This window comes from Alnus glutinosa, chromosome 2 (genome assembly GCF_958979055.1).
Source record: "Alnus glutinosa chromosome 2, dhAlnGlut1.1, whole genome shotgun sequence".
Lineage (NCBI taxonomy): Eukaryota > Viridiplantae > Streptophyta > Magnoliopsida > Fagales > Betulaceae > Alnus > Alnus glutinosa.
In genome coordinates this window covers 26,784,477-26,810,242 of record NC_084887.1, presented here as the reverse complement: position 1 = coordinate 26,810,242, position 25,766 = coordinate 26,784,477, and the positions used below count along the sequence as shown (strand labels likewise).

Sequence of the window (25,766 nt, the reverse complement as noted above, 5' to 3'; positions counted from 1 at the left end):
GTAATTTTACCATTAATTTTTTTCTTTAATTTTGGCTATAATAAACTTGGTGCATTTAAATTAATTTGTTTCAAATCTGTTTCTAATTTTTTTAATAGTTTCATATAATAATTGTGGATTTAGCAATTAATAATGGTCTATGCAATGCTGTTAATTTTGTTGGGTTTGAATATCTATTGTTGTGTAATTTTATGTATTTTGATGTGGTTGGTCGTTATGCATGAAAAATATTCGTACAGTTGTGGTATTTTTTTTTTTTTTTTTTGTAATATGTTTTACTGTACTACGAATTGGTGTGTGGATTATTATTTGTGGTAATTATTTTATTAACTTCATCATAAAATCAATGATCCAAACCAATAAAATATAAATAACTATGCGGTACTATTTCAACAATTTTTGGGTTTTTTAAGAACAAAGAAAAAAAGTTGGACGGAGTTCATTCTCAGGTAATTTTTTTACAAAAAAAAAAAAAAAAACATTTCAAAGTAAACTCGCTATCATTTTATAAGAAAATGATCGTATCCAACGATTATTAGATAGATACAGAAAATTAAATTTGGCCACCGTTTACCATTTATAATAATTCTTTTTATTATTCAATTTATAACAAACGTGTAAACAATAAACCCTAAACCCTAAATCAAAACCAATATAAAAATCCCTATGATCAAATCTCAAAACCAAACCCCTAAGCTTTATACTCTAAAAAACAAGCAAAAACCATAAACCCTAAACCCTAGCCCAAAATACCGTTCACCCTAAAAACCCTAAACCCTACAAAAGAGTGAAATTTTTTTGTTACTTTTTTATTTTAGTTAAACCCTAAACCCTAACCTTAAAACCCTAACCCTAAAAACTAAACCCTAAAAACCTAAATCCTAACCTTAAAACCCTAAACCCTAAACTCTAACCTTAAAACCCTAACCCTAAAAACTAAACCATAAAAACGTAAACCCTAAAAACCTAAACCCTAACCTTAAAACCCTAAAACCTAAACCATAAACCCTAACCTTAAAACCCTAACCCTAAAAACCTAAACCCTAACCTTTTTAACCCTAACCCTAAAAACTACACCTTCAAAACCTAAACCCTAATCCTAAAAACTAAACCCTAACAACCTAAACCCTAAACCCTAAACCCTAAAACCTAAACCCTAACCTTAAAACCCTAACCCTAAAAACTAAACCTTCAAAACCTAAACCCTAACTTTTTAAACCCTAACCCTAAAAACTAAACCCTAACCTTTTTAACCCTAACCCTAAAAAAAGAAACCTTAAAACTCTAAACCATAAATAAAGAAAGACGAATATTAAAAAAGAAAAAATTAATAAAGGGAGAGATCTCTTTTTTTTTTTAATTACTTTTTATGGTGAGGTAAACCCAAACCCAAACCCTACAAACTAAACCCTAAACACCTAAAACCCTAAACCCTACAAATATATTTACCTAAACCCTAAACCCTAACCCTAAAAACTAAACCCTAAAAACCTAAACCCTAACCTTAAAAACTAAACCCTAAACCCTAAACCCTAAACCTAAACCCTAACCTTAAAAACTAAACCCTTAAAACCGAAACCCTAAAAACTAAACCCTTAAAACCTAAACCCTAACCTTTTTAACCCTAACCCTAAAAACTAAACCCTAACAACCTAAGCCCTAACCTTTAAACCCATACCCTAAAAACTAGAACCCTAAAAACCTAAACCCTAACCTTAAAAACTAAACCCTTAAAACCCTAAACCCTAAAACTAAACCCTTAAAACCTAAACCCTAACATTTTTAACCCTAACCCTAAAAACTAAACCCTAACAACCTAAACCCTAACCTTTAAACCCATACCCTGAAAACTAGAACCCTAAAAACCTAAACCCTAACCTTAAAAACTAAACCCTTAAAACCCTAACCCTAAAAACTAAACCCTTAAAACCTAAACTCTAACCTTTTTAACCCTAACCCTAAAAACTAAACCCTAACAACCTAAGCCCTAACCTTTAAACCCAAACCCTAAAAACTAAACCCTAAAAACCTAAAACCATAAACCCTAAAAATAAAAATAACAAAACCATAAACCCTAAAAAAAGAAAGAAGAATATTAAAAAATATAAAAGGAAAAGGTTCGAGATCTCTCTATTTTTTTTTTTTTTTTTTTACTATTTTATTTTAGTTAAACCCTAAACCCTAAAACCCTACACCCTAAAAAACCCTAAACCCTACAAATATATTTACCTAAACCCTAAACCCTAACCCTAAAAACTAAACCCTTAAAACCTAAACCCTAACCTTAAAAACTAAACCCTAAACCCTAAACCCTAAACCCTAAACCCTAAACCTAAACCCTAACCTTAAAAACTAAACCCTTAAAACCGAAACCCTAAAAACTAAACCCTAAACACCTAAACCCTAACCTTAAAAACTAAACCCTTAAAACCCTAACCCTAAAAACTAAACCCTTAAAACCTAAACTCTAACCTTTTTAACCCTAACCCTAAAAACTAAACCCTAACAACCTAAGCCCTAACCTTTAAACCCAAACCCTAAAAACTAAACCCTAAAAACCTAAAACCATAAACCCTAAAAATAAAAATAACAAAACCCTAAACCCTAAAAAAAGAAAGAAGAATATTAAAAAATATAAAAGAAAAAGGTTCGAGATCTCTCTATTTTTTTTTTTTTTTTTACTATTTTATTTTAGTTAAACCCTAAACCCTAAAACCCTACACCCTAAAAAACCCTAAACCCTACAAATATATTTACCTAAACCCTAAACCCTAACCCTAAAAACTAAACCCTTAAAACCTAAACCCTAACCTTAAAAACTAAACCCTAAACCCTAAACCCTAACCTTAAAAACTAAACCCTAAACCCTAAACCCTAAACCTAAACCCTAACCTTAAAAACTAAACCCTTAAAACCGAAACCCTAAAAACTAAACCCTAAACACCTAAACCCTAACCTTAAAAACTAAACCCTTAAAACCTTAACCCTAAAAACTAAACCCTTAAAACCTAAACTCTAACCTTTTTAACCCTAACCCTAAAAACTAAACCCTAACAACCTAAGCCCTAACCTTTAAACCCAAACCCTAAAAACTAAACCCTAAAAACCTAAAACCATAAACCCTAAAAATAAAAATAACAAAACCCTAAACCCTAAAAAAAGAAAGAAGAATATTAAAAAATATAAAAGAAAAAGGTTCGAGATCTCTCTATTTTTTTTTTTTTACTATTTTATTTTAGTAAAATAGGGACCGCACACGGGGGGGACCGGCCGAGGGCACGTCTCAGGATTGGGCTGCTCATAAAATTGCGGAGTTGGAGGGCATAGTGCAGGCCGAGAGAGAGCGGGCTGACAGCATGGAGCAGCGCATACGACAGTTTGATGCTATGGAGCAGCGCATGCGACATTTTGATGCTATGGAGCAGCGCATGCGACATTTTGAGGCCTTCATGTCCTCTACAGGATTATCGTTCGTATGCCCTGGTGCTCAGCAGTCTTCACCCGCACACGTAGGTAGTACGTCATCTGTTAGTAGTGCGCCTGCAGGTATGGTTCATATTATGTATACATTTAGGTTTATTTTTAATTTGTTCTCATTATTTGTTTAAATTTGCATATAATATTATGTAGGTTAATTATTTTTATTACTTGCAGGTAATGCGACAACGGTTGGTTCGTTGTCGCCTTCTGGACAATTGCTGAGCCAACAATCCCCTCTCGGGACTCCATCGCCCGTTACACCATCTCTTGCGGGACAATCGACAGTTGGCGAGGTCACGCCTGGGACTGCACCTCGTGATCCGCAGCGACGTCCTCCAGATTTGTAGATATTTTGTATATATATTTTTTTTGTTAGTCACGAATAACTTTATTAAATCAAGATTTAAAAATTTGTTGATATTGTTGTGTAAGTAGTTATTGTTAGTAATGAATATGTTTATTAGTACATGGTATTCGAATTTTTAAATATTGTTGTTTTGATTAATTAGTGCAATTTGATTTTGTGATATTTTTGGATGAAATAAATTTGGAGAATTTTAGTAAAAAAAAATATATATATAAAATAATATATAAAAAGAATATATAAATTATATATATATATATATATATATATATATATATATATATATATATATATATATATATATATAATATTTATATAAAATATATATAAATATATAATATTTTTTTTATAATATTTATACTGCGGCCAGTTGGCCGCGTGTACAATAATACACGCGGCCAACTGTTGGCCGCGTGTACATTAATACACGCGGCCAACTGTGCAGTTAGTGCCACATTGATCCGCCACGTATATTTACGTTGCCACTTGCACGTGGCAAACAGTTCGCCACGTGTATAGTGACTGTACACGTGGCGAACTGCAAGTGGCAAAAAACCATATTTTTTGTAGTGATTTTTGGTTAACTGTGGACAAGATTAAAAGATAAAATTGAAAAAATGAAATAAATAAATGTTTCAAACGAAACTGCAATTATATATTTCATATAACGTCAAATGATCTATAGGCAGATTCATTAAATTCACCACAGCACGAATTCGTTTAAAATTAACCAGGGCTTATAAAATTATTATTCTTCATAATTTCCGATAACTACAATTATATATTTTATACAGTTAAAATATATCTAAAAAAAATAAATATAAACATTTATGAGCACATAATTTAAAAGAACAATTTAAATATAAAAATTTCATAAATAATTTTATTATTAATGGTAAATTAGAAAATAAATCAATGTAAAGATTTGATCGCATACCTGAAACTTTCCATGAAAGAAAAAAATCTATTCACAGTTGCTAAAAACTATTTGCAATAATGCGGCACTTGTCATTTTTGTCATCACCTTGCAAATGGATGAGGCATAATCTCTTAAAATATGGAATTTTCAAGAAAAAAAAAAAACTATTAGCAAGCTTGCATACTTAAAATATTTTCACTCATTTTAGAATATTAATGAGCTATAATATGAAAGTCTCTTATATAATTTTCTTATTCTTGAAAGAAATTTGGAAAGTAAAATTAATACACATAAAAAAATAATGTTTTTTTTTTTTTGCAAAGAAATATCAGTTTGAGTGAAATTAAACAAGATATATATATAGTTTGCATATTTCCTATTTTTTGGATAAAGAACCAAACATACAAACAAGATACCAAGCCTCATACACCCAAATATGAATTTTCATCAAGTGGATAAACACAACAAAAGTAGCCTCCTAATAGTGCTTGTTAGCCGAATAAACACCAACATGGTTTGTTACACAAACCATTCGTTACACATTACAAAACTTATACAATTATCCAAATAAGAACCATACCATTTAGGGCGGCTCGATAAATTTTGAGGTTTAAGTCGATAAGTTTAAGTGAGGTTTTTTTTCTTATATTTAAATATTAATTACATTAAATTTATTTTAATATTTATAGGAAAAAATATAATTAATCCCTAAAGTTTGACCATTTTTTTAATTAATTTTGCTTCTAATGTTTAAAACTTTGTAATGTGCCCAATGAAATTTCTAAATTTATTAATCTGACCAATCTGTTAGTGATTTTCGTTTACTCTAACAAGAATGACCTCACGTGCTCCGTACATAATTTCTTCTATGCAAGCTTCTCCATTTTACCCTCAGTTAGACATTGCCAATTACCGAATTGAGGCCATCGAGATGGAAAGGGGGGCGAATTACACATGCATGGGGCGGAACTTCAGTGATTTGTGTATGAACGACGACTCACCAGCTTTTAGCGACTGTAACAGCGAAAGATTCGGTGAGTTTCAGACCGCTTCTTCGGAGAGCCAGCAACTCCTCATCTCCTGCGCGGCGGATAACTCGGACGAGCTGATCCGCCAACTCGTCTCGAACCTAGAGTTCTGTTCGATTGAGGAGCAAAAGTAAGCGGCCATGGAGATCAGACTCCTCGCCAAGAAAAGCCAGAAAATAGGCTTAAAATTGCCAAAGCGGGTGCGGTGAAGCCGTTGATTTTGTTGGTCTCTTCTGCTGATCCTCAGATCCAAGAAAACGGCGTCACAACGATTTTGAATCTCTCACTGTGCGACGAGGAACAAGGAGCACATAGCTGCGTCGGGAGCGATTAAGCCTCTAGTTCGAGCCCTCAAGAGAGGAACATGGACGGCCAAAGAAAACGCAATGAGTGAATGAGAACAAGATCAGGCCGGGTCGTCCGGCGCGAAATATTTGAAGGTCAATTCAGTAACTGGCCACGTCTAACCGAGAGTAAAATAGTAAAATGGAAAAGTTCATATGAAAAAAATTAACCTTTTCTGTCGGTGTAATCGAAAATCGCTAACGAATTGGCCACGTTAACAAATTTGAAAATTTTGTTAATGCACATTGTAAAGTTTTAAACATTGGAAGTAAAATAAAAAAAGTGATCAAACTTTTGAAGAATTAATTGTATTTTTCTCATATTTTTATTTAACATGTCAATTAGAGCACTTTTCTTCTATTTGTAAAATGTATTCTAAAACTTTTTTTTAATAACTTATTAGACATAGAATGACTTATCACTTGATTCAAAGACATAAAATAATAAGATTTAAAGAAAAATAAAGAGAAAAATAAAAATAAGTTATATAAAGATTGATGCATAATAGAACATAATGCGAAAAAAAAATTGTTGGACATTTGAAGACTCACTGAGGGTGTGTAATTCTATTTATTATGCACAACACAAACAATGAGAATTTATGCACTTTGAACACTTTTCATATTTTTTCTAAATATTCAATTCAAATAAACGTTGGAGACAAAATTATGCAACTTGGACTAATTTCATAAATGTAAAAATGGGGCTTTTAAAAATAGTAAATAAGTAAGACTTTTCAAGAATTTATAAATGTTTTTTCTTAACGTGAATAATAAGACTTTCAATTTATTATTACTTTTACAATGATTGAGAACCTTAGTTAGAAACTATTTATTAAATTGTTAACATATTAGAGTCTTAAAATTTGTCTTTTAGATAATTTTTATTGTATAATTATTAAGTGAATGCCTTAATTAAAGAGTATTTTATTAATTTTTTTTATCATATTAGAGCTTTAAAATATTTTTTTTTGAGCCATTATTTGTAAAAAGAAATAAAATAAATTTACTGTATAATTATTAATTAGTGGCCTTATTCATTTAGGTCATCTAATGGGGAGACACTTTTGAAAGGGCCTTTCATTGATGTAATCTAGATGCAGATGATAACAATAAAGCTGAACAAAGACTAGACAAAACAAGCATCGTACGAAGTGGGTCTTAATTAAAGAGTATTTTGTTAAATTTTTTATCAAATTAGAACCTTAAAATGTACTTTTAAGTCTTAAAAAAAAAATTATAAATTTACTATATAATTATTAATTGAAAGCCTCATTCAATTAGAAGCCTTACGCCTTTTTCAAAAAAAAAAAAAAAAAAAAAAAAAAAAAAAAAAAAAAAAAAAAAAAAAAAAAATTAGAAGCCTTACGCAACCACGTAAATCACCTAAGGCGGTCCATTGCCCTATCTTTTTGTATCCCCGGCCGTTTCTTGTAGTTAGATATATTACAATTCTTTTTTGTATTATTTTGTGCGTCTTATTCAAACATCCAGTGGTCACCTTGGACGTAATGAAATTTAGACTTAAACAAAAATGGCAGTTGATTCGTACAGATAGCAGTTTCTATGGCCCACAAGGCGACAGCTTTTTGATATTGATAATTCTAAAAGAGGAAATTCCTACCGACAGAATATGTGGCCTAAAGGATCTTTAGGAATCAGGACCACTTAACTCTTACGTCAGATTTCAATACGTAAGAAGATTTTCATGTTTAGGGCATCCCAACAATTTTTATTTTTTTATAGTCTTTAATTTTTTTTTTATTTTTACAGAAAAAAAACATTAAAATAAATACAAAAAATACACAAAGCAAATATTTTATCGGTTTTTTAAGTACTAAAAATGTTACAGTTCTACCTAATGTATAGAGAACTAAAAAAGCTTCCTTATCCATTATTTTAATACAAAATATTTTTATTTTATTTTTCATCTAACTTCTTTTTGCCTTATATCAAAAATTGTATTGAAATTTGATGAATAATGTAAGGATATCTAAAAATTTATATTTGTAAACAAATAATATTTGAAAATGACATAACACAAATAATTGGCTTGTAAAAGATTAAATAAGATTAAATAAGACTAATCTGATACTCAATAAGAAGAACGGTACAGTGCCTCCCTAGTCACTAGGACACTACGTTAAAGCATTTACAGCAGGTTTTTTTCTTTTAATTAAAAATTTAAAAAATAAGATTATTTTTTACTTCGTTTACAAAATACACTTTATAATATCTTCTTATATTTTTTTTATATCAATTAAATATTATTTCTTTACAAATATAAGTTTCTACATATCCTTACATTATTTACAAAATTTCAACGCAATTCTTAATATAAGGCAAAAGGATAATAGATAAGAAATGAAATAAAAATACTTTTTTTTTTTTATTTTTAAAATAACACATTGAAAAGCTCTTCTGGTTTTTACACATTAACTAGAACTTTAGTATTTTCAATGTTTAAAATATCGATAAAATATCTGTGCGTGATTTTTTATAATTTTTTTAATATTTTTTCTCTGTAAAAAAGAAAAAAGGCTATAAAAAAAATTGTTGGGATGCTCTAAACATTGAAACCTTCCAACGTAAGAGTTAAGTGGTCCTAATTCCTAAAGATCCTTCTAGGCCACGTCTTCTATTGGTTGGAATTTTCTCTTTAGAATTATCAATATCAAAAAGCTGTCGCCTTGTGGGCCATAGAAATTGCTAGGTTGCATGATTTTTTTTTTAATTTTTTTTTTATTTGCCAATGTTAAGCATTTTTAATAGCCTCACTAAATTTTATTAATTAAAATAGTTAAAAATTATTTTTCTCTATTCTGGTGAGCCGCTTTTTAAAAAATACCCCAACAACCTCACCGTTTTAACTACATCTACTTCTTTTTTGGTACAGTCTCCCCCAAGGGTGATTTCTGCAGATTCGGCTGTTTCAACTCTTATTGATTCCGATTTACGGCGGTGGAATACTAGCCTTATTAATGCTGTTTTTAGTTTGGAAGAGGCTAAGGTTATTGCTACTATTCCTTGGAGTCCTACTCTTCCATCGGATCGAATTGTGTGGCGAGGTACAAAGAATGAAGTTTTTTCAGTGCGAAGTGCATATCACTTGGGAATGGAAATTAATGATCGCAATTTGGGTGGTACATCACAGGAGGCGGGCGGACTGCAAGTCTGGTCTGTTATTTGGAATTTGAGAGTTCCAAACCCTGTAAAGCTTTTCATGTGGTGTGCGTGTAATGGTTTACTTCCCACTAAGAGCAATTTATTTAGGTGTAAAATTGTGGATTCTAATCTTTGCCCTTGTTGTAGTAGTGAATCTGAAATAGGTTTTCATGTCCTCTGAAAATGTCTAGTTGCTCAAGATGTCTGGGGTGGGAGTTTAGTGTCATTTCAGAAGTGTTCTTTCATGGGAGATAATTTTATGCAGCTTTTGGAGTACTGTATAGAGCGCTTCTCATCTGAAGATTTAGATCTTATGGCAGTGATCTCTAGAAGAATTTGGTTACGAAGAAATCTTTTTATCTTTGATAATATTTTCACTCTCCCTCAAACTATTTTCAAGGAATCAACGGAATCTCTTGATGATTTTCGCAGGTACAATAAAAAAGAGGAGGCTTTTTTGCATGCACTACTTAGAGACAGTTCTTGTCCCTAGATCCTTTTTTGAGGATTTGTTGTTTTTTATCAATGAAGAAGTTCCAACATTGTTCAAAGAATAATAAATAAAAAAAAACTATTACTATTACCATTCAATTTAAATAATATTTTTTCAGATTTCTTTATTATTTTTCTATTTAATCTTTTTTGAATATTTGTCTTTTCTTTAAATACTTGTTCTATTCTAACGGTCAACACAGAAATTGCAATTAAAAAAACTAGCACTAAAAATGATTAATGATACCTCATAACTCAGTAAAAGTCTAAAAGATTTGATTAAAAAAAAAAATAGTTTCCTTTTTCACCATCTCGAATCAATCTGCAAGATTTAGGACCAGAAAATCTATGAAGTATTTTTTTGAATTTTGAGACCGTGGATTTGAGTCGTATCTCTGCAAAATGGACAAAAATGGGAGGAACAAAAAAATAAAAAAATAAAAAAAGTGACAATTGAGAGAAGAAAAGAAAAAAAGTTTACTGTAATCATGTGAGATAAAAAGAAAAAAAACAAAATTGGTAAGAGTTAGTGAGTGAATAATAGTGAGACTGCTGAGAGTAATTTTTTAGTGTTTTCATTAAATTGACTCACCCAAATAACTATTTTAATGAGGCTACTAAAAATGCTTTAATATATAGCATAGGACCGTGATACATAATTTGAGGAGCAAATTTTGAAGAGAAAATTTTAAAAAATATAGCATTTGAGTTTATTTATTTATTTTACATGTTGTGCCTTGCAGATTTCTGTGACCAGGTTGTGATTGAGTTTTGGAGCTCTGTCTTGATCGCTCTTAGTTTTCTGGGTGTCTCTGATTTTTCGATGGGGTGGTTTACTCAGCTTTGGATGAAGAGAATTGAGAAACAAAAAGAAGCTTGAGGAGGAAACTCGAAAGCAGAAGTCTAAGATTAGGCGTACAATGCTTGTTTTGTCTGTCGTTATTCATCTCTATTGATATCATCTGCATCTCGATTAGATCAATGAGAGGGGCCATTCAAAATTGACCTTATATATATGTCTCAGGATGTGTATGCATGCATGGTCCTACCAATATTTCTTGAATTGCGTAAGAATCAGGTCGTACAAAAAACATTTTCAATGCTCTAAACAGGAAAATCTTCTTACGCACGTATAGATATCTTCCGACGTAAGAGTTAAGTGGTCCTAAACATTCTTCTTGGCCACATCTTCTGTCGGTTGGAATTTTCTCTTTAGAATTGCCAATATCAAAAAGTTGTCGCCTTGTAGACCATAGAAACTGCTAGTCAGTATGATTTTTTTTTTTTTTTTTTTTTTTTTTTTTTTTTTTCATGACTGTCAATGCTCTAATACGTGGTATGGGATTGTGACATATTATTTTTTAAAAAAATATTTGAAAAATATAAGATTTGGGTTATTTATTTATTTATTTTACATGTTGTGCCTCATGGTGGCTGGGTTGTGATTGAGTTTTGGAGCTCTATCTTGATCGCTCTTAGTTTCTGAGTGTCTCTGATTTTTCGATGGGGTGGCTGGGTTGTGATTTTACTCAACCTTGGATGATGAAAATTGAGAAACAAAGAGAAGCTTGAGGAGGAAATTCGAAAGCAGAAGTCTAAGATTAGCCGTACAATGCTTGTCTTGTCTATTCTTTGCCCAACTATAAAGTTGGACACGTGGGCAAAGACACATACAGAATAAAGTAGTGAGTAGTTAATTTTAAAATTAGTAAAAAGTGATGATGTGATATAAAATAAAATAAAAAATTTGTATAGAAAAGTGAAAAAAAAATGTATTGTAATAAATTTTTTTATTTGAATAGTAATAAAAAATTATTCATGTGATATAAAAAGTGAAAAAAATGATAATGTTTTGATATTGATTGGTATTAAAAAAAAGAAAAAAGAAAAAAGAAAAAAGAAAAAAAAGTACATGAACAGTAACCCGCATTACTGTGTTCTGCTCCGGTGTTTTACAAACAAGGCCGTTATCATCTGCATCTCAATTAGATCAATGAGAGGGCCCATTCAAAAGTACCGTCTCCCCCTTAGATAATGGTATTGTAAAGGCCAGTGGGCGGCTCGAGCTCTAGGTGATTTAGGCGGTTGCTTAAAACCTTCAATTGGATAAGACTCTCAATTAATAATTATACAAGAAGTTTAAATTTTTTTAAAAAATAAATAAATAAATAAAGGCTCAAAAAAGCATTTTAAGGCTCTAATATAGTAAAATTTTAATAAAATTCTTTAATTAATTCTCTCACTTAATAATTGTACAATGAATGTTATTTCCAAAATATATTAAGACTCTAATATGGTGAATATTTCATAAATAATTTCTAACTAAAGCCCTCAATTATGGTAAAAATAATTATAAATTGAAAGTCTCATTATTCACATTCAAAAAAAATATTTATAAATTTTTGAAAAGTCTTACTTATTTACTATTTTTAAAAGCCTCATTTTTACATTCATGAAACTAATCCAACTATATAATTTTTTCTCCAACGTTTAGTTGAATTGAATGTTTAGAAAAATATGAAAAGTTTTCTAAGTGCATAAATTGTCATTGTTTGCGTTATGTATAATAGATAGAATTACACCATCGGTGAATCTTCAATGTCCAACAATTTTTTCTGCATTATGCTCTATTACACATCAATCTTTATATAACTTATTTCCTTTTTTTACTCTTTACTTTTCTTTAAATCTTATTATTGCATGTCTTTGGATAAAGTGATAAGTCATTCTATATTTAATAAGTTATTAAAAAAAAGTTTTAAAATACATTTTTACAAATAGAAGAAAGTGTTCTAATTGACTGTTAAATATATATATATATATATATATATATATATATATATATATATTAAAATAAATTTATTTTAATTAATATTTAAATATAAGAAAAGAGCATCACTTAAACTTATCGACTTAAACCTTAAATTTTATCGAGATGACCCTAGGTAGGGCTGTAATCAAACCGAGCTGAGCTTTAAAATTTCAAGACTTGCTCGTTTATGAGTCGAGCTCGAACTCGAGCCGAGCTATGAACTCGTTTATGAGCCAAGCTCGGCTCGTTTAAAAACTCAGGCTAATTCAAGCTCGAACTCATTGAGAATATCATTCGAGCCGAGTTGGATTACTCGACAAGCTCAGCTCAATTAAAGCTCAAGCTAAGCTATTATATAACTAGAGAGTATAAAATATAGTATATGTATAATGTGAGCAAGTAATAAGTCTAATGTACTCTATAACTAAGTAACTATAATATAAATATAATATATAACTATTGTTAACCATGTGTGATAATAACTTAATATATATTGTTATATGTTGACTATTAATAATTTAATATGTTAGTTTAACATATTAAATACTATTATCAAAGTATTATAATTAATATGTTATACTATAATTACTTAACTAGTTAATATGTTATCTAATACATACACATATAACTAACTATTAAGGAACATATATAACATATATTACTTAATATTAATATACATGCTTAAATTTATATAACTCATTTTTGGTAATATATTAATATATTTTTGTGTGTGTGTGTGTGTGTATGTATACACTCATACGTACATACATACACGAACGAGCTAACGAGCCGGGCGAATGATCTGGTCGAGCTTTAAACGAGTTGAGTTCACGAGTCCCTATCAAGTTTTGTTAAGCGAGTTGGGTATCAAATTTTGTTAAGCGAGTTGGGTATATATCACTTATTAATCGAATGAGTCTCAACAGTAACGAGTGGGTTTCTACAGTATCAAGCTCGAGTTCAGATCAAGATAAACCAAGCAGGTATCAAGTAGGTTGTCGAACGGACTGGTTTATTTATAGCTTTGCAAGTAGAGATCTATAAAAGGAGAAAGATACAAGGAGAAGCATACATGAAAAAATATATGGACAAGGAAATAAAATGAAAAAGTTAGCTAGCTCTATATTTTGAGGATGATTAATGATTTTTAAGAAGATTCTTTCCTTATTAAGTGAAGAAAAAGACATCACAAAAAACTGTGAAAGAGAAGGTTGTATTTATGATTTAATTGAAAAATGTATAATATAATGACACCAGGAAAAAAAAGAAAAAGAAAAATGGGGTACAATAATTATAGAAATCACAAAATATTCCTAGCATATTTACAATAGCTAATACGGTAGCAAATATTACCATAATATGTGGATAATATTTCTATAATATATTGAGAATATTATGAAAATATTCCATCACAAATATGGCAATATGGTAATGTATAAGAATATTGGGTTAATTATAAAAAGGCCCCTCAAACTATCAGCCATTTTTAAAGTAGCACCATAAATTACCAAGTACATCACTCAAGTCCTACGAACTACCAAAGAGTATCAAAAATACTATTTTTGTTGAAATATTCCTATAATACTCTTGCTATGTGTCATATTTTCAATTAAAAAAAATAATAAAATTTAAAAATAAAATAAAAGTTTAAAATATTAGAAAAAAGAAAAAGAAAATGAAATATATGAAGGAGTGGCTTAGGGCAAAATGCCCCCCACCCCCAAATTTTGGCCAAAGGGTGGCCAAACAGGGGTTGGTTCAGCCACTCCACAAGGCCAAAGAGAGAGGAAAAAAAAAAAAGAAGAAGAAAGAAAGGGTGAGGGTTTGGTCATTTGAGGTGGTTCAGCGACATTACAAGGCCAGAGAGAGAGAGAGAGAGAGAGAGAGAGAGAAAAAGAAAAATTAAGAAAAAAAAAAGAATAAGAAAAAGCAAGAAATAAAGAAAGGATGAGGGTTTGGTCCTTGGGGGTGGTTCGGCCACCTTACAAGTCCAAAGAGAGAGAGAGAGAGAGGGAAAAAAGGGTTTCGCCCTTGGGCCATGTGGGTGGTAGGTGGCCGAAGATAAAAAATAAAATAAAATAAACAAATGAAAGGCTTGAAAGAAAATAAGTTAAGGCTTTGATATTTACCACTAATCATCTTCTTTCAAGTAAATAACTTGCACAATGCTACAAACTAGATTTAGATACTTAATGTTTGCCAACCTAAGGACATGATATCTACTCCTTAAGCTATTGATATTGATTTCCATAAACAAGTTATGTATGGTGTCTTCTCTAATTCTTTTTTTTCTCAAAGTATTTAGCATAGTATCTAGTAAGTTAATGCACTTCAAGAAAGCATAAAATAATGGAAACAAATACACGAAACCTTGAACATGATATCTATTTTGGTTTTTCATGTTGATTAATCCCAATAACCCATAATTAGTTCCTTTGTCACTTATTGTAGGCTCAAGACTCGGTCGTCTAAATTTACCTAGATGACAATCCCTATATAACACATGTATATGATGATCAAGATAACATATAAGCCATGTGAAGAAACATAACATAACATAACACATGTACATTTGCTTTACCTTCTTAAGACTAGGCCTTGAAACCTTATGTGATTTTATGACTCTTTGATTTGGTTTGTAATATTATGTTATGTTGATGACTGGTCTTTGACCGTAAAATTGTGAGAATTATCTATGTTATGATGTTTTAGTTGCTCTGGTTGATTTTGAGATTGTGGGTTTTTAAATTAGTAAGTTATTTCTATACGTAAGTGAAAAGTCTTAGGGGTAATTACCTTTTCCCCCCATGAACTACCAAAAAATGCGCGATGTCCCCATGAACTACCAACTCGACCAAAATAGAGCATTCAACTACCAAAGATAACCATTTTTTCCCCTTCTGTCAGTCACACGCCGTTTTACCTTCATTTTCTTCCTCTTTTCCTCCTATGAACTACCACCATCTTCCTCTTTTCCCCCCATGAACTACCATCATCTTCCAACATGCCCCCATATAAAACGGCACATGACCCGTTGACCGTTTGTTTTAACCCCTTTGACTGACGGAAGGGGGGAAAATGGTTGTCTTTGGTAGTTGAATGCTCTATTTTGGTCGAGTTGGTAGTTCATGGGGGCATTGCGCATTTTTTGGTAGTTCATGGGGGAAAAAGGTAATTACCCCAAAGTCTTATATTGCAGGCTTTCTTATGAGAGAGTGAGATCCCTGAATCTTGTTCTGTAGGAAATATGGCTGGAGACAAACCATTAAATTAATTAATTTCACTAGGGCATTTCAAAATACATAAATAGTCATGCTATGCGGGAAGAAAATAATAACAACTATCAGTGTTAGTTTTACTCACTTATATCGTAGGGTACTTCCATAAAATCCACTTGAGGCTTCACAACTTTAAAATATGAAAAAAAAACCAACCATTAGTTATAAATTCGAGCTAAAACAAGCCCTAAACTTTAATATGCTCAAAATAGGCTCACTGCTCAACCGTCGAACGTTCAAACATAAGAGGTTGGACGTTCGGTATTGACATCGAACGTTAACCCAAAGCAGGGTCGAACATTTGGTGCTTGGCAAAGACCTATTTCCGAACCAAAACGTTAGAAAACATATTCTAGGCAAGTCCTCAGGTTTTAACATGATCTATAACAAAGTCATAAGCCAAAATAATGAGCCCATGTAGAAAAAGATACATTCAACATCATTAATATGTTAATCCATCATTAAGCTAGTGTTACAGCCAACAACACCATTAAAAGGCTTAAACAATTAAACCTAAGAACTTATGCTATGAAAACAAACCAACAACATAAAACAACAAATCAAACAAGTTGGGATAGGAAAGTTATTTTCTTAAAAGCAGAAAGGGCCAAGAATACTACTTCTCCACCAAGGTACTCTCTCACATTACTTCTAGAAGAAAACTTATTGGAAGGGTGTGTAAATAAGCTAAAGTGGCAGAGGGGAGTGGTATTTACTGACCCAAACGTTTGAGAATAAGGATGAGCTGCTTTTACACAATTTTGCCACTTGTCAACCGTTTGGTCTACTTTTGTTGAATGTTTGGTGTGTACTGTTTATTCAATGGTCTTAGGGTTTTGAGCGAACATTCGGCTGTTTGATCGAATGTTTGGTGTATTCTGTGACACACGATCTGATCGTCTGGGATGTGCTACGGGACAACGGTCAAGTGTTTAGGCATCCAACACCGAACTTTCGACACTAGGGTTTGACTCGAACGTTCGACTATCCCACTTCAAATGTTCAACTGAAACTAAAGTCAAGATTTTTCTTTTCAAAAGAACTCTAACAATCCTTATTTAACCCATTTGCCGATCTAAAGTTCAGTTAACCCTAATTAATAATCGGGGTATTACATTCTTCTTTCTTTATAAAAAATTCAGAATCTAAGAGTGATAACCCAAGAAGGAATAGTAACATTTCATCAATATCTGTAGTCTCATAAGATCCGTACTCGTTAAATTATTGGGCAACCTCAATATGAAGTCCATTGCTTTTTCCTCAACGTCCGTAGTCTCATTAGAACTTGGTTGATCGAGCCCAATTCTCAGTTGACCAAGCACTGTAACTACTAGAGAAAGTTTATAAATAGAGTCGAGTTTCGGCTTGTTTCTCACACCAAAATCTCCTCTCTTTAGAATGTGTCCAATTTAAGTTTTTTGAGTGAGTGAGTGGGGCATATAACTAATTGTCCGATGTAATCTAATCTAATATGTTGTCCATGATCAATTGCTCAATATAATTTATGGTTCATGACAAAATTGCTCGGTATAATTCGGGATACATGACTGCATGCTAGTCAATTGCCCGATCTAGACTTGGGGTACATGGCCGCAAACTTGACCAATTACCCCACTTTAATATTCTTCAGGGTACATGGTCACATACTGATCAATTTCGCAATCGTTATGTGATTTGGAGTGCATGATCATTGATTATATATTGATAAATTGTCCAGTCATCATGTGTTTCGGGGTGCATCATCATATCCCGATCAATTGTCTTTATATATATATATATATATATATATATATATTACAACGTAACGGTTGTGCGCGTACGTATATATTTTTCAAATTACCGTAATCGGAAGACGACGTAGCGGTTGTGCGCGTACTACTATAAAACTGCTTTTTCCCTCCAAAATCTTCTCCATTCTTCTATTACCCATTTCCCAAATACCTAAAAGGCTAAAAACTCTCTCTCTCTCTCTCTCTCTCTCTCTCTCTCTCTCTCTCTCTCTCTCTCTCTCTCTCTCTCTCTCTGGAGCAATCATAAGGTTGGTTTGATCAAATTAAATAGAATCTTTCCCTTTCTCTCTCAGCTAAACCAATTTTGGTTCCAATTCGAAGAACAGAATTTTAGTCTGAATTGCATTTCTCTGTGAATTCGCAGATGGACGAGTACTTGCAGTACATGAAGACTCTGCGCTCTCAGATGAACGGTGCCTCCCTCTCTCTCTCTCTTAAAATCAGAAAAGTAATTAAATGAGTTCGAGAGTGTACAGCGATTTGTAACAATGACTGGAATGAATATTGAAAGATGTGGAGGATCAAGCGGCGAAGATTTCTGTCGAAGAGCAAATGCAGTTAACCACTATTCAAACCATGGAAAAAGATCTCAATTCTGGTCAGCGTGCTTAATTATCTTCTTCACATTGTTTTCCTACATGTATGTATGAATGCATGTTTATTTGTATACAGTTTCATTGTATGTGAATATGTTCTGTACTGATTTTTCTGAAAAATTCTAATGCATATTAAGCCAAACATTTTGTAGTATGTTGTCTGGTTAAAAGAATGAATAGTTTGTAAGGAATCTTAATAGATCTTGAAAAGTAAACATAAATTTGCCGGTGATATAGGGTTTTATATAACTTCCTTTGGCTTGTTTAATCTAGGGTATACGGAGAGATTTAATTTCTTAGGAACTATTAAAGGCCTTCTTGATTCTGTACTCTCTGTGTGCTATTTGCTTTTCCTTTTTGTTTTATTTATCAATGATTAAGGTTTTCAAGCATGATTATTTACAAAGTAGTTTGGAATGAGTACTATTTTTGGTTTTTTATAATTTTGCAGTTATTTTTGGATGCCTATTACTGTTATATTGTATTTATTGCTGTTGTTATTGCTATTATTATCATCATCAATATTATTGTTGTTATTCTGCAGTCCTCATTTCAGCATTCGAGTTAGATAAATTTATTGAATTCTGGAATGAAAAACATATGACATGCATCTCTTTCTTAAAGCTGTCTAATTTTTATCCTTGTTTGCTAACATTCTAAGCTTTTTATCATTATTTTTCAGCAAAATCTGAAACAAAGCAGCTCCAAGAAGATACTGACCTAATGATGAAGGCAAAGGGTCAAATATGTAAGATATTATCTCCATATATGGCCTATATGCCACATATACGGTGTTTATTATATTTATTATAAATATAATATACGGTATTTTGGTTATGGTAATTTCTATTAATTTAGATTACCGTAATGGAATCGTTTAATTGATTTAAAAATCAATTAATAATATTGTTTCCTTGATGGGAGGAACAATACGGTATTTACCATATTTGAGAGTCCCTGACCTAACCTATAAATAAACAGTCTGTGTACACCATCAGTACGGCAATTCAATCATAGGCATAGGTTAGAAGATTCCTCAAATAACTTTTCTTGTTCTTCAGAAGGATCGTGGAAATGCTTGAGCAAATATGGCTAAAGATAAGCCTAGATCCTTGTCATTTTATTTATTTTCGCTGCGCATGTTAGTATGATATAATATGTTTACATATTCTAACAAAATATGCTCCCAGATTTTGGAAAAACAGAGAAAGATTGCCTCTCTGGAGTCTGATTCATCCACACTTACGCAGGTGCCCCCGTCCCCTTTGTCTGCGTGCGCACACGTCTATGTTCAAGCCTCTAGTCGTAAATCCATGTGTTGCTCAAGATATCTCTGAAACATATACAAAGAAGTAATTAATATTTGAAAGAAGAGAGCCTCTTATTTTGTTATGACGTACTTTTCTCCATTCCTGGAAAAAGTGATGCTTAGCATTCTAGGGATGCTGTCCCTTTTTTCTGTCCACTAACTTGCTTAATATCTGTGCCATGCTTTTAAATGGAGAGCTAATACGTGTAGCAACATAGGCACCTGCTCACTAGCCACTCTTCCTTCAATGTACCAACTGTACAATAAGATGTACATAGATTGGTAGTCAGATATATGAAAGATGACAGAGTGATCTTATGTCATAATTATACTTCCTTTTTTACCTGGTATGGTTATGCGATTGTAATATTCTACTTCTTAATGTCATTATTTCTGTACTCACTACAAAAAAAAAAAATTATTTTTCGCCACTTGCAGTTCGCCATGTGTACAATCACTATACACATGACGAACTGTTGACCGCGTGCAAGTGACCACGTAAATACACGCGATAAATCTGGTTGAGACTAACTGCACAATTAGCCGCGTGTATTAAAATACATGTGGCCAACAGTTGGCCACGCGTATTAAAATACACGCGGCCAACTGTTGGCCGCGTGTATTATTATACACGTGGCAATATGTTTTTTTAAAAAAATTAAAAAATAATTTTTTATTTAATTTAAATCTGTATTTAATTATTTTTTAAAAAATTGATTGTATTTTTAATTTAATTCTTTATTTTTAGAGGAAAAAAATATAATAACTGAAAAAAAAAAAAGAAAAAGAAAGAAAGAAGAAAGATGAGGAAAACACACGTACGAACAAGTTCAGTAGAGAGAGAGAGAGATACAGAGAGAGAGAGAGCGAGAGACAGAGAGATACATAGAGAGAGAGAGATACAGAGAGAGAGAGAGAGAGAGAGAGACAGAGAGAGAGAGTGCGAGAGACAGAGAGAGAGAGGGAGAGCGAGAGACAGAGAGAGAGCGATACAAGAGAGAGAGAGAGAGAGAGAGAGAGAACACACCGTGAGAGAGAGAGAGAGAGCGAGAGATAGAGAGAGAGAGAGTGCGAGAGAGCGATACAGAGGAGAGAGAGAGAGAGAGAGAGAGAGAGAGGGAGAGCAAGAGACAGAGAGAGAGAGAGAGAACACACCGTGAGAGAGAGAGAGAGAGAGAGCGATACAGAGGAGAGAGAGAGCGATACAGAGAAAGAGAGAACATGTATATTTAACGTTTTTTTTTTTTTTTTTTTTCATTTGAAACTCATGTTCAGTGGCGCGCGGGAATTGACTGCTACGTACCTTCGCAAATTCTGGCCGCGTGGCCTCTATTATACGTGTATATATATATATATTATATTTGATAAAAACAATTAGCCACGTGTATTTAAAACAAGTGGCTACTTAGACGCGTGTAGAAAATACTCGCGGCCAACTGGCCGCGTGTAAAAAATACACGCGGCCAATTGGCCGCGTGTATAAATTACACGTGTCCAGTTGGCCGCGTGTAATTAATTACACGCGGCCAACTGTGATGCGCCCCCTTCTAGCCACGTGTACTGTATACACGTGGCTAATTGGACGCGTGTCTACAATAATAGGTATTGTAGACACGCGGCCAATTGTAGAGTTTTTTGTAGTGATTGGCTTCTTCTGTACATAGTTAGATTCTTCGTAGTACAAAGTTGTAGAGATTTTGGAATCTGTTTGTCTTATTATATGAAAAAGATTATGAATGGTGACGGTGAACAGGAAGATCTTACAGTTACAGGAGTTGCTGAAGAATTATCAATTAGCTGTTAATTGTATAATCAGAGCACAAAGGTTCATTTGAGTACCGTAGAACTTAACAATTGCACAAAAAGACAAAAAAGAAAGAAGGAAAAGAAGAGAGATACTTTAGTTTTGTACAAGAAGGACAACCCGCCACTCAAGGCATTCTAAATCCCAAATTTCCTGTTAAGTACGTGAATAATAAACATGTTTCATCGAAGGTTACTTTTATTACATTTCAGTGGACTACCTCGAGAGGGGTAAATAGGGGTGTTAAACAGGAGAAACTGATTTGAGAATCATGATCGTTAACAACTCAATAACCTTATTCTAGTCTTTGAAACGTAGAAATGGTTTGCATATAAGGGGTACCACATACAGTTTTTTATTTTTTTGACATATAAAGATGTATGTCACATGATTGATTAGTAACTGGACAAACAGTTTGGTACCGATGTGCTATTTTCTTGGTTTTAAGCTTGATTCATTAATAAACTGACATTGGAGCTTATTCGACAAGAAAGAGCCAACTTTTCGGCCAAAGTTATGGAGAAGAGGTAATTCAAAGCACAACCTGCAACAATTGAAGTGCATGAAATATTGTTTAACGATTATCAATGCAATTTGTACACAATAACAGCACTTACTACACCAAGGTTGCAGAGGATATGAATGCCAAATTACGGCAACAACAGGTTTGATTCTGATAGTACTCTTCTTGTAAGTTTTAATGTTCTATGTTCAACACTCCAACCTTCAATTCATGGTCGATCTTCTTAATTTTTTGTTAGGATTGGGTCAGGTCTCAAAAACTTAGCAGAGAACTGGAAGAGCGTGATTTAGTACTTTCCTCTACATCAGACTTTTTTCACTTCTTTTTCCCCCTTAATCTTTTATATCATACTTATGAGCCCAATTGGACTCAGCAGAGGGTAATAAAGAGCTGCAGTGTGTTTTTTGGAGCTCTTTCTAAATTGCTTTAGTAGCATATTGTACAGTGCCTCACTTTTTGATTTTTGGGAAAACTTAAATCGAAGAACAGGCTGAGGAATTATTTTCCAACATTGAAATAGTACACTGAACAGACATACTCTAGGTGATAACCGGGCTGACTCTGATGTGTACGTGTCTCTGTGCATGTGTAGTTGTATCCACAAGCCCACAAAATATTGTGATTGTGTATTTGCTGAATGCCTGTACTTGATTTCCCTGGTATCTTGTCCTAAACTCTTCCTTTTACTAGTCCTCTCTTGAATGCACTTTTGTGGAATATGGATATTGATTTTTGCTTAGATCTAGCATATCTCTCTCTCTCTCTCTCTCTCTCTCTCTCTCTCTATTGATTTGCTATATCGTTTTAGTTTAGACTTTAGGTTTTACATCATGTATTCTCAACTACATATATTTGAACTTGTTAGAATTTTAATTAAATTCACCATTTCTTATTAATTTGAGCTATTGGGACGGCTGATAATTTGACATGGTATCAGAGCAATGGTTTTGATTTTGAACTTTGTTTTTGTAGTAACTCTCAATTTCAATTAAATATTTCATGTGTTAAACCTCATTTATTGATTGAGTGTTTGGGCTCATACGTGATTAGAATATTAATTAAACAATTAAATTTACTTTTTCCTAAAGTCTAAACTTTTAAGACAACTGGTGATTTTAAAAAATTAAACTATGGTAAAATTATTGTAGAGGTCCATGGGGTTTAATCTTTTTTCAAATTGCTTCCTAGGGTTTAACATTTATCAAATTACTCCTCAAGGTAAGCTTCGTTGTAAAATCACTCTTTTTGTACACATGAAATAGGGTTTTTAACATAAAACAGTGACATGTAGGCTTGTGATCACGTCAAAGTTAGTAATTTATCAGCACGTGTACATATCGTTGAGTCAATAATAATTAGTTTCACCATACCATAAAATTGGCCTTTGAGGGTGGTTTGGCCATTTTCAAATGCCAGTTTCAAGGGTGGCTCAACAACCCTAAAGGCCATTAAAGTGTTAGGTTACCCCAAAACTAGCTTAAGGGGATGTCCTAACCACCCCCAAAGGTTTGAAAATGGTAGTTTAACCACCCCAAAGGCTTGAAGGGGTGGTTTAATTGACTGCCTCAAAAGAGGTGGTTGGACCACCCCTAAATACCAGTTTTGAGGAAGCTTGACCACCCGATATAGGCTTTGTCCAAATCGGCTCTAAAGACTTGAGGGGATAGTTTGGCCACACCCAAAGGCCAGACGGAGTTGTCTGGCCACCTCCAACCACCTTACTTTTCTTAACAAAGAACTTTTCTTTTTTCTTTTTTTTGTTTTGTCTTTTGTTTTTTTTATGTGACATTTTTTAAATGATGTAGCAAAGTCAATTGGTTTGTCCACCTCTTGGGGGTAGTTCAAACACCCCAAAGGCTAGAGAGCCACCCACCCACCAACCAACCTTTTTTTTTTTTTTTTTTTTTGTGAACCACCTCCAAAAGCTTAGAGGGGTAGTTCAACCACACTCAAAGGCTAGATGGGTGGTTTAGCCACCCCTAACCATGTCGGGTTTTTTGTTTTTTGGTCTTTTCTTTTTTTCCTTTCTGATGTGACATTTTTTTAAAAATATTATAGAGAAGTTAACTATTTCTGACTCAATAACGGGTATACATGTCAATAAATTACTTGCTTTGACGTGGCCACAAGCTTACTTGTCACACTTCTCTGTTAAAAACCCTAATAGCTTCATACGTACGTGGTGAGTGATTTGATAACGGCGTTTACCTTAAAGGAATGATTTAACAAATATTAAACCCTTGGGAGCAATTTGAAAAAGGTTAAATCCCATAGACCTCTAAAATAATTTTCCCTTAAACTACATGAAGTGTTGTTTGTTAATGATACTATTTTTTAGGATTTTTTGCTTTCTTCAATTATCTTTCTTGGATTTTCTTTCAGGAAAGAGTTTTTAAGTTCTATCAGATAACAAATCATAGTATAAACTACTAATTGGACTTTATACAGGTCAATGGAAGAATTGATGAGCAAACAGGTCAAACTGAAGGTATGGATCTTGGAATTTTTACTGTAGTTTAGGCTGTTGTGAACTTCTTACCTAAGCCCCGCCTTTATTTTATTTTGGCCTTTGAAGTTCTCCTCAAAGTAAAATGGTCATCGGGGATTGTATTCAGTTAGTTAAAATTGATCTCTTTAATTGGAACTCTTCTACAACATTAGTTGGTAATTATTTTTTATATATTGCACCTACATCAATGAAAATGCAAACCATTGATTTTTTCCTGAACTTAGGGAAGAGTAGAAGGAGCATCATTAACTTTTTCTTTTTCTTTTATATTTGATTGGTAAGTTACTCACACATCAATGGGTTATGGTAATTTAACCATTCAGTCTTGGAAGAAGTATCAAATATGAAAAACTCACACAGACCCCAAACAATACCTAGAGGGGGAGTGAATAGCTGTTTGTAATAATCACCACCAAATAAAAATTCCACAACCACAATCACTAAAATCAAATAAAGCATAAAATGAATTTGATATAGGAATTTTGCTGAAGAAGTGTAAACCTTTTGAAGAGCTCTTCAAAAGTACAACAACCCGAGGGGCAACCAACCCCAAAAAAAATATCCACTATAGAATAACTAATTACAATTGGTCTTATACTTACAAAACATTTGCAGTAAAGAACCTGACTTGTACCTAATAAACGACCCGTTTGTCTTCTACCGCAGTAGCTCCATAACTCTAGCCTTTCTTTTATAAAATTTCCTTTACAACCCTGAACTTTGATGGCTAAAAGCTTTTGTGTGGTTTAATGAGAATCAAGGAGAGGTTTGTGTTTCAATATAGGCTTAGGAAGGTTTAGTATCTTTCCATGAATATTAAACAAGTGCCTCCACACCTTATGAAAATCGTGGCTCAATGGTCTTATATAGAAGGGAAGAAAATTGATGTTTAATGAGTAAGTCAATTCAGGAATTAAACAAGCTACAGCTGTCTCGATCGAACGGGAATTAGTCTCGATTGGTCGAGCATTCGGGTTTCACAAAGATCGCATAAGGGCGATCGAACGATGGTCAAGGTTGCAATTGAGGGTCTCAGTTATGACTTATATGATCATCTTGATTGAATGAGGTTCAATCAAGACTACAATTAAGGCATTATGTGAAACACCATGGCTTAGCGTCGATCGAACAAGCTTTGATCGTGATTGCAATTGAGGCTTTCTATGAGACTTGTGAAACATCGAGATTCAGCTGCGTTCGAACGTGGTTCGATCGTCCTTGCAATTGGGGCATTCTAGAACTTGAATTTTGATTTCTTCATCACCTAAATCGAACCCTCTTCGAACATGATTGCGATTGAGGTATTCTGGAACTTGAACTTTAAAATGACTTCATGACCTCATTTGATCCCCC

At 32.8% G+C, this 25,766-nt stretch overlaps 2 protein-coding genes across 2 annotated transcripts; both read left to right on the top strand.

The window, feature by feature from the left end:
* Positions 1 to 3,321: 3,321 nt before the first annotated feature.
* LOC133860426 (uncharacterized) lies at positions 3,322 to 5,925 on the top strand. Its single transcript, XM_062296036.1, has 3 exons — positions 3,322 to 3,546; positions 3,655 to 3,773; positions 5,659 to 5,925. The coding sequence occupies exons 1-3, from the start codon at positions 3,357 to 3,359 to the stop codon at positions 5,923 to 5,925; spliced, it is 576 nt and encodes a 191-aa protein (XP_062152020.1). The 5' UTR covers positions 3,322 to 3,356.
* A 12,034-nt stretch (positions 5,926 to 17,959) lies between these two features.
* Positions 17,960 to 22,052, top strand: LOC133860424 (uncharacterized). Its single transcript, XM_062296035.1, has 6 exons — positions 17,960 to 18,085; positions 18,184 to 18,270; positions 18,951 to 19,010; positions 19,445 to 19,517; positions 21,849 to 21,908; positions 21,992 to 22,052. Exons 1-6 carry the CDS (start codon positions 18,037 to 18,039, stop codon positions 22,050 to 22,052), a joined length of 390 nt encoding a protein of 129 aa, XP_062152019.1. The 5' UTR covers positions 17,960 to 18,036.
* Positions 22,053 to 25,766: the final 3,714 nt, after the last annotated feature.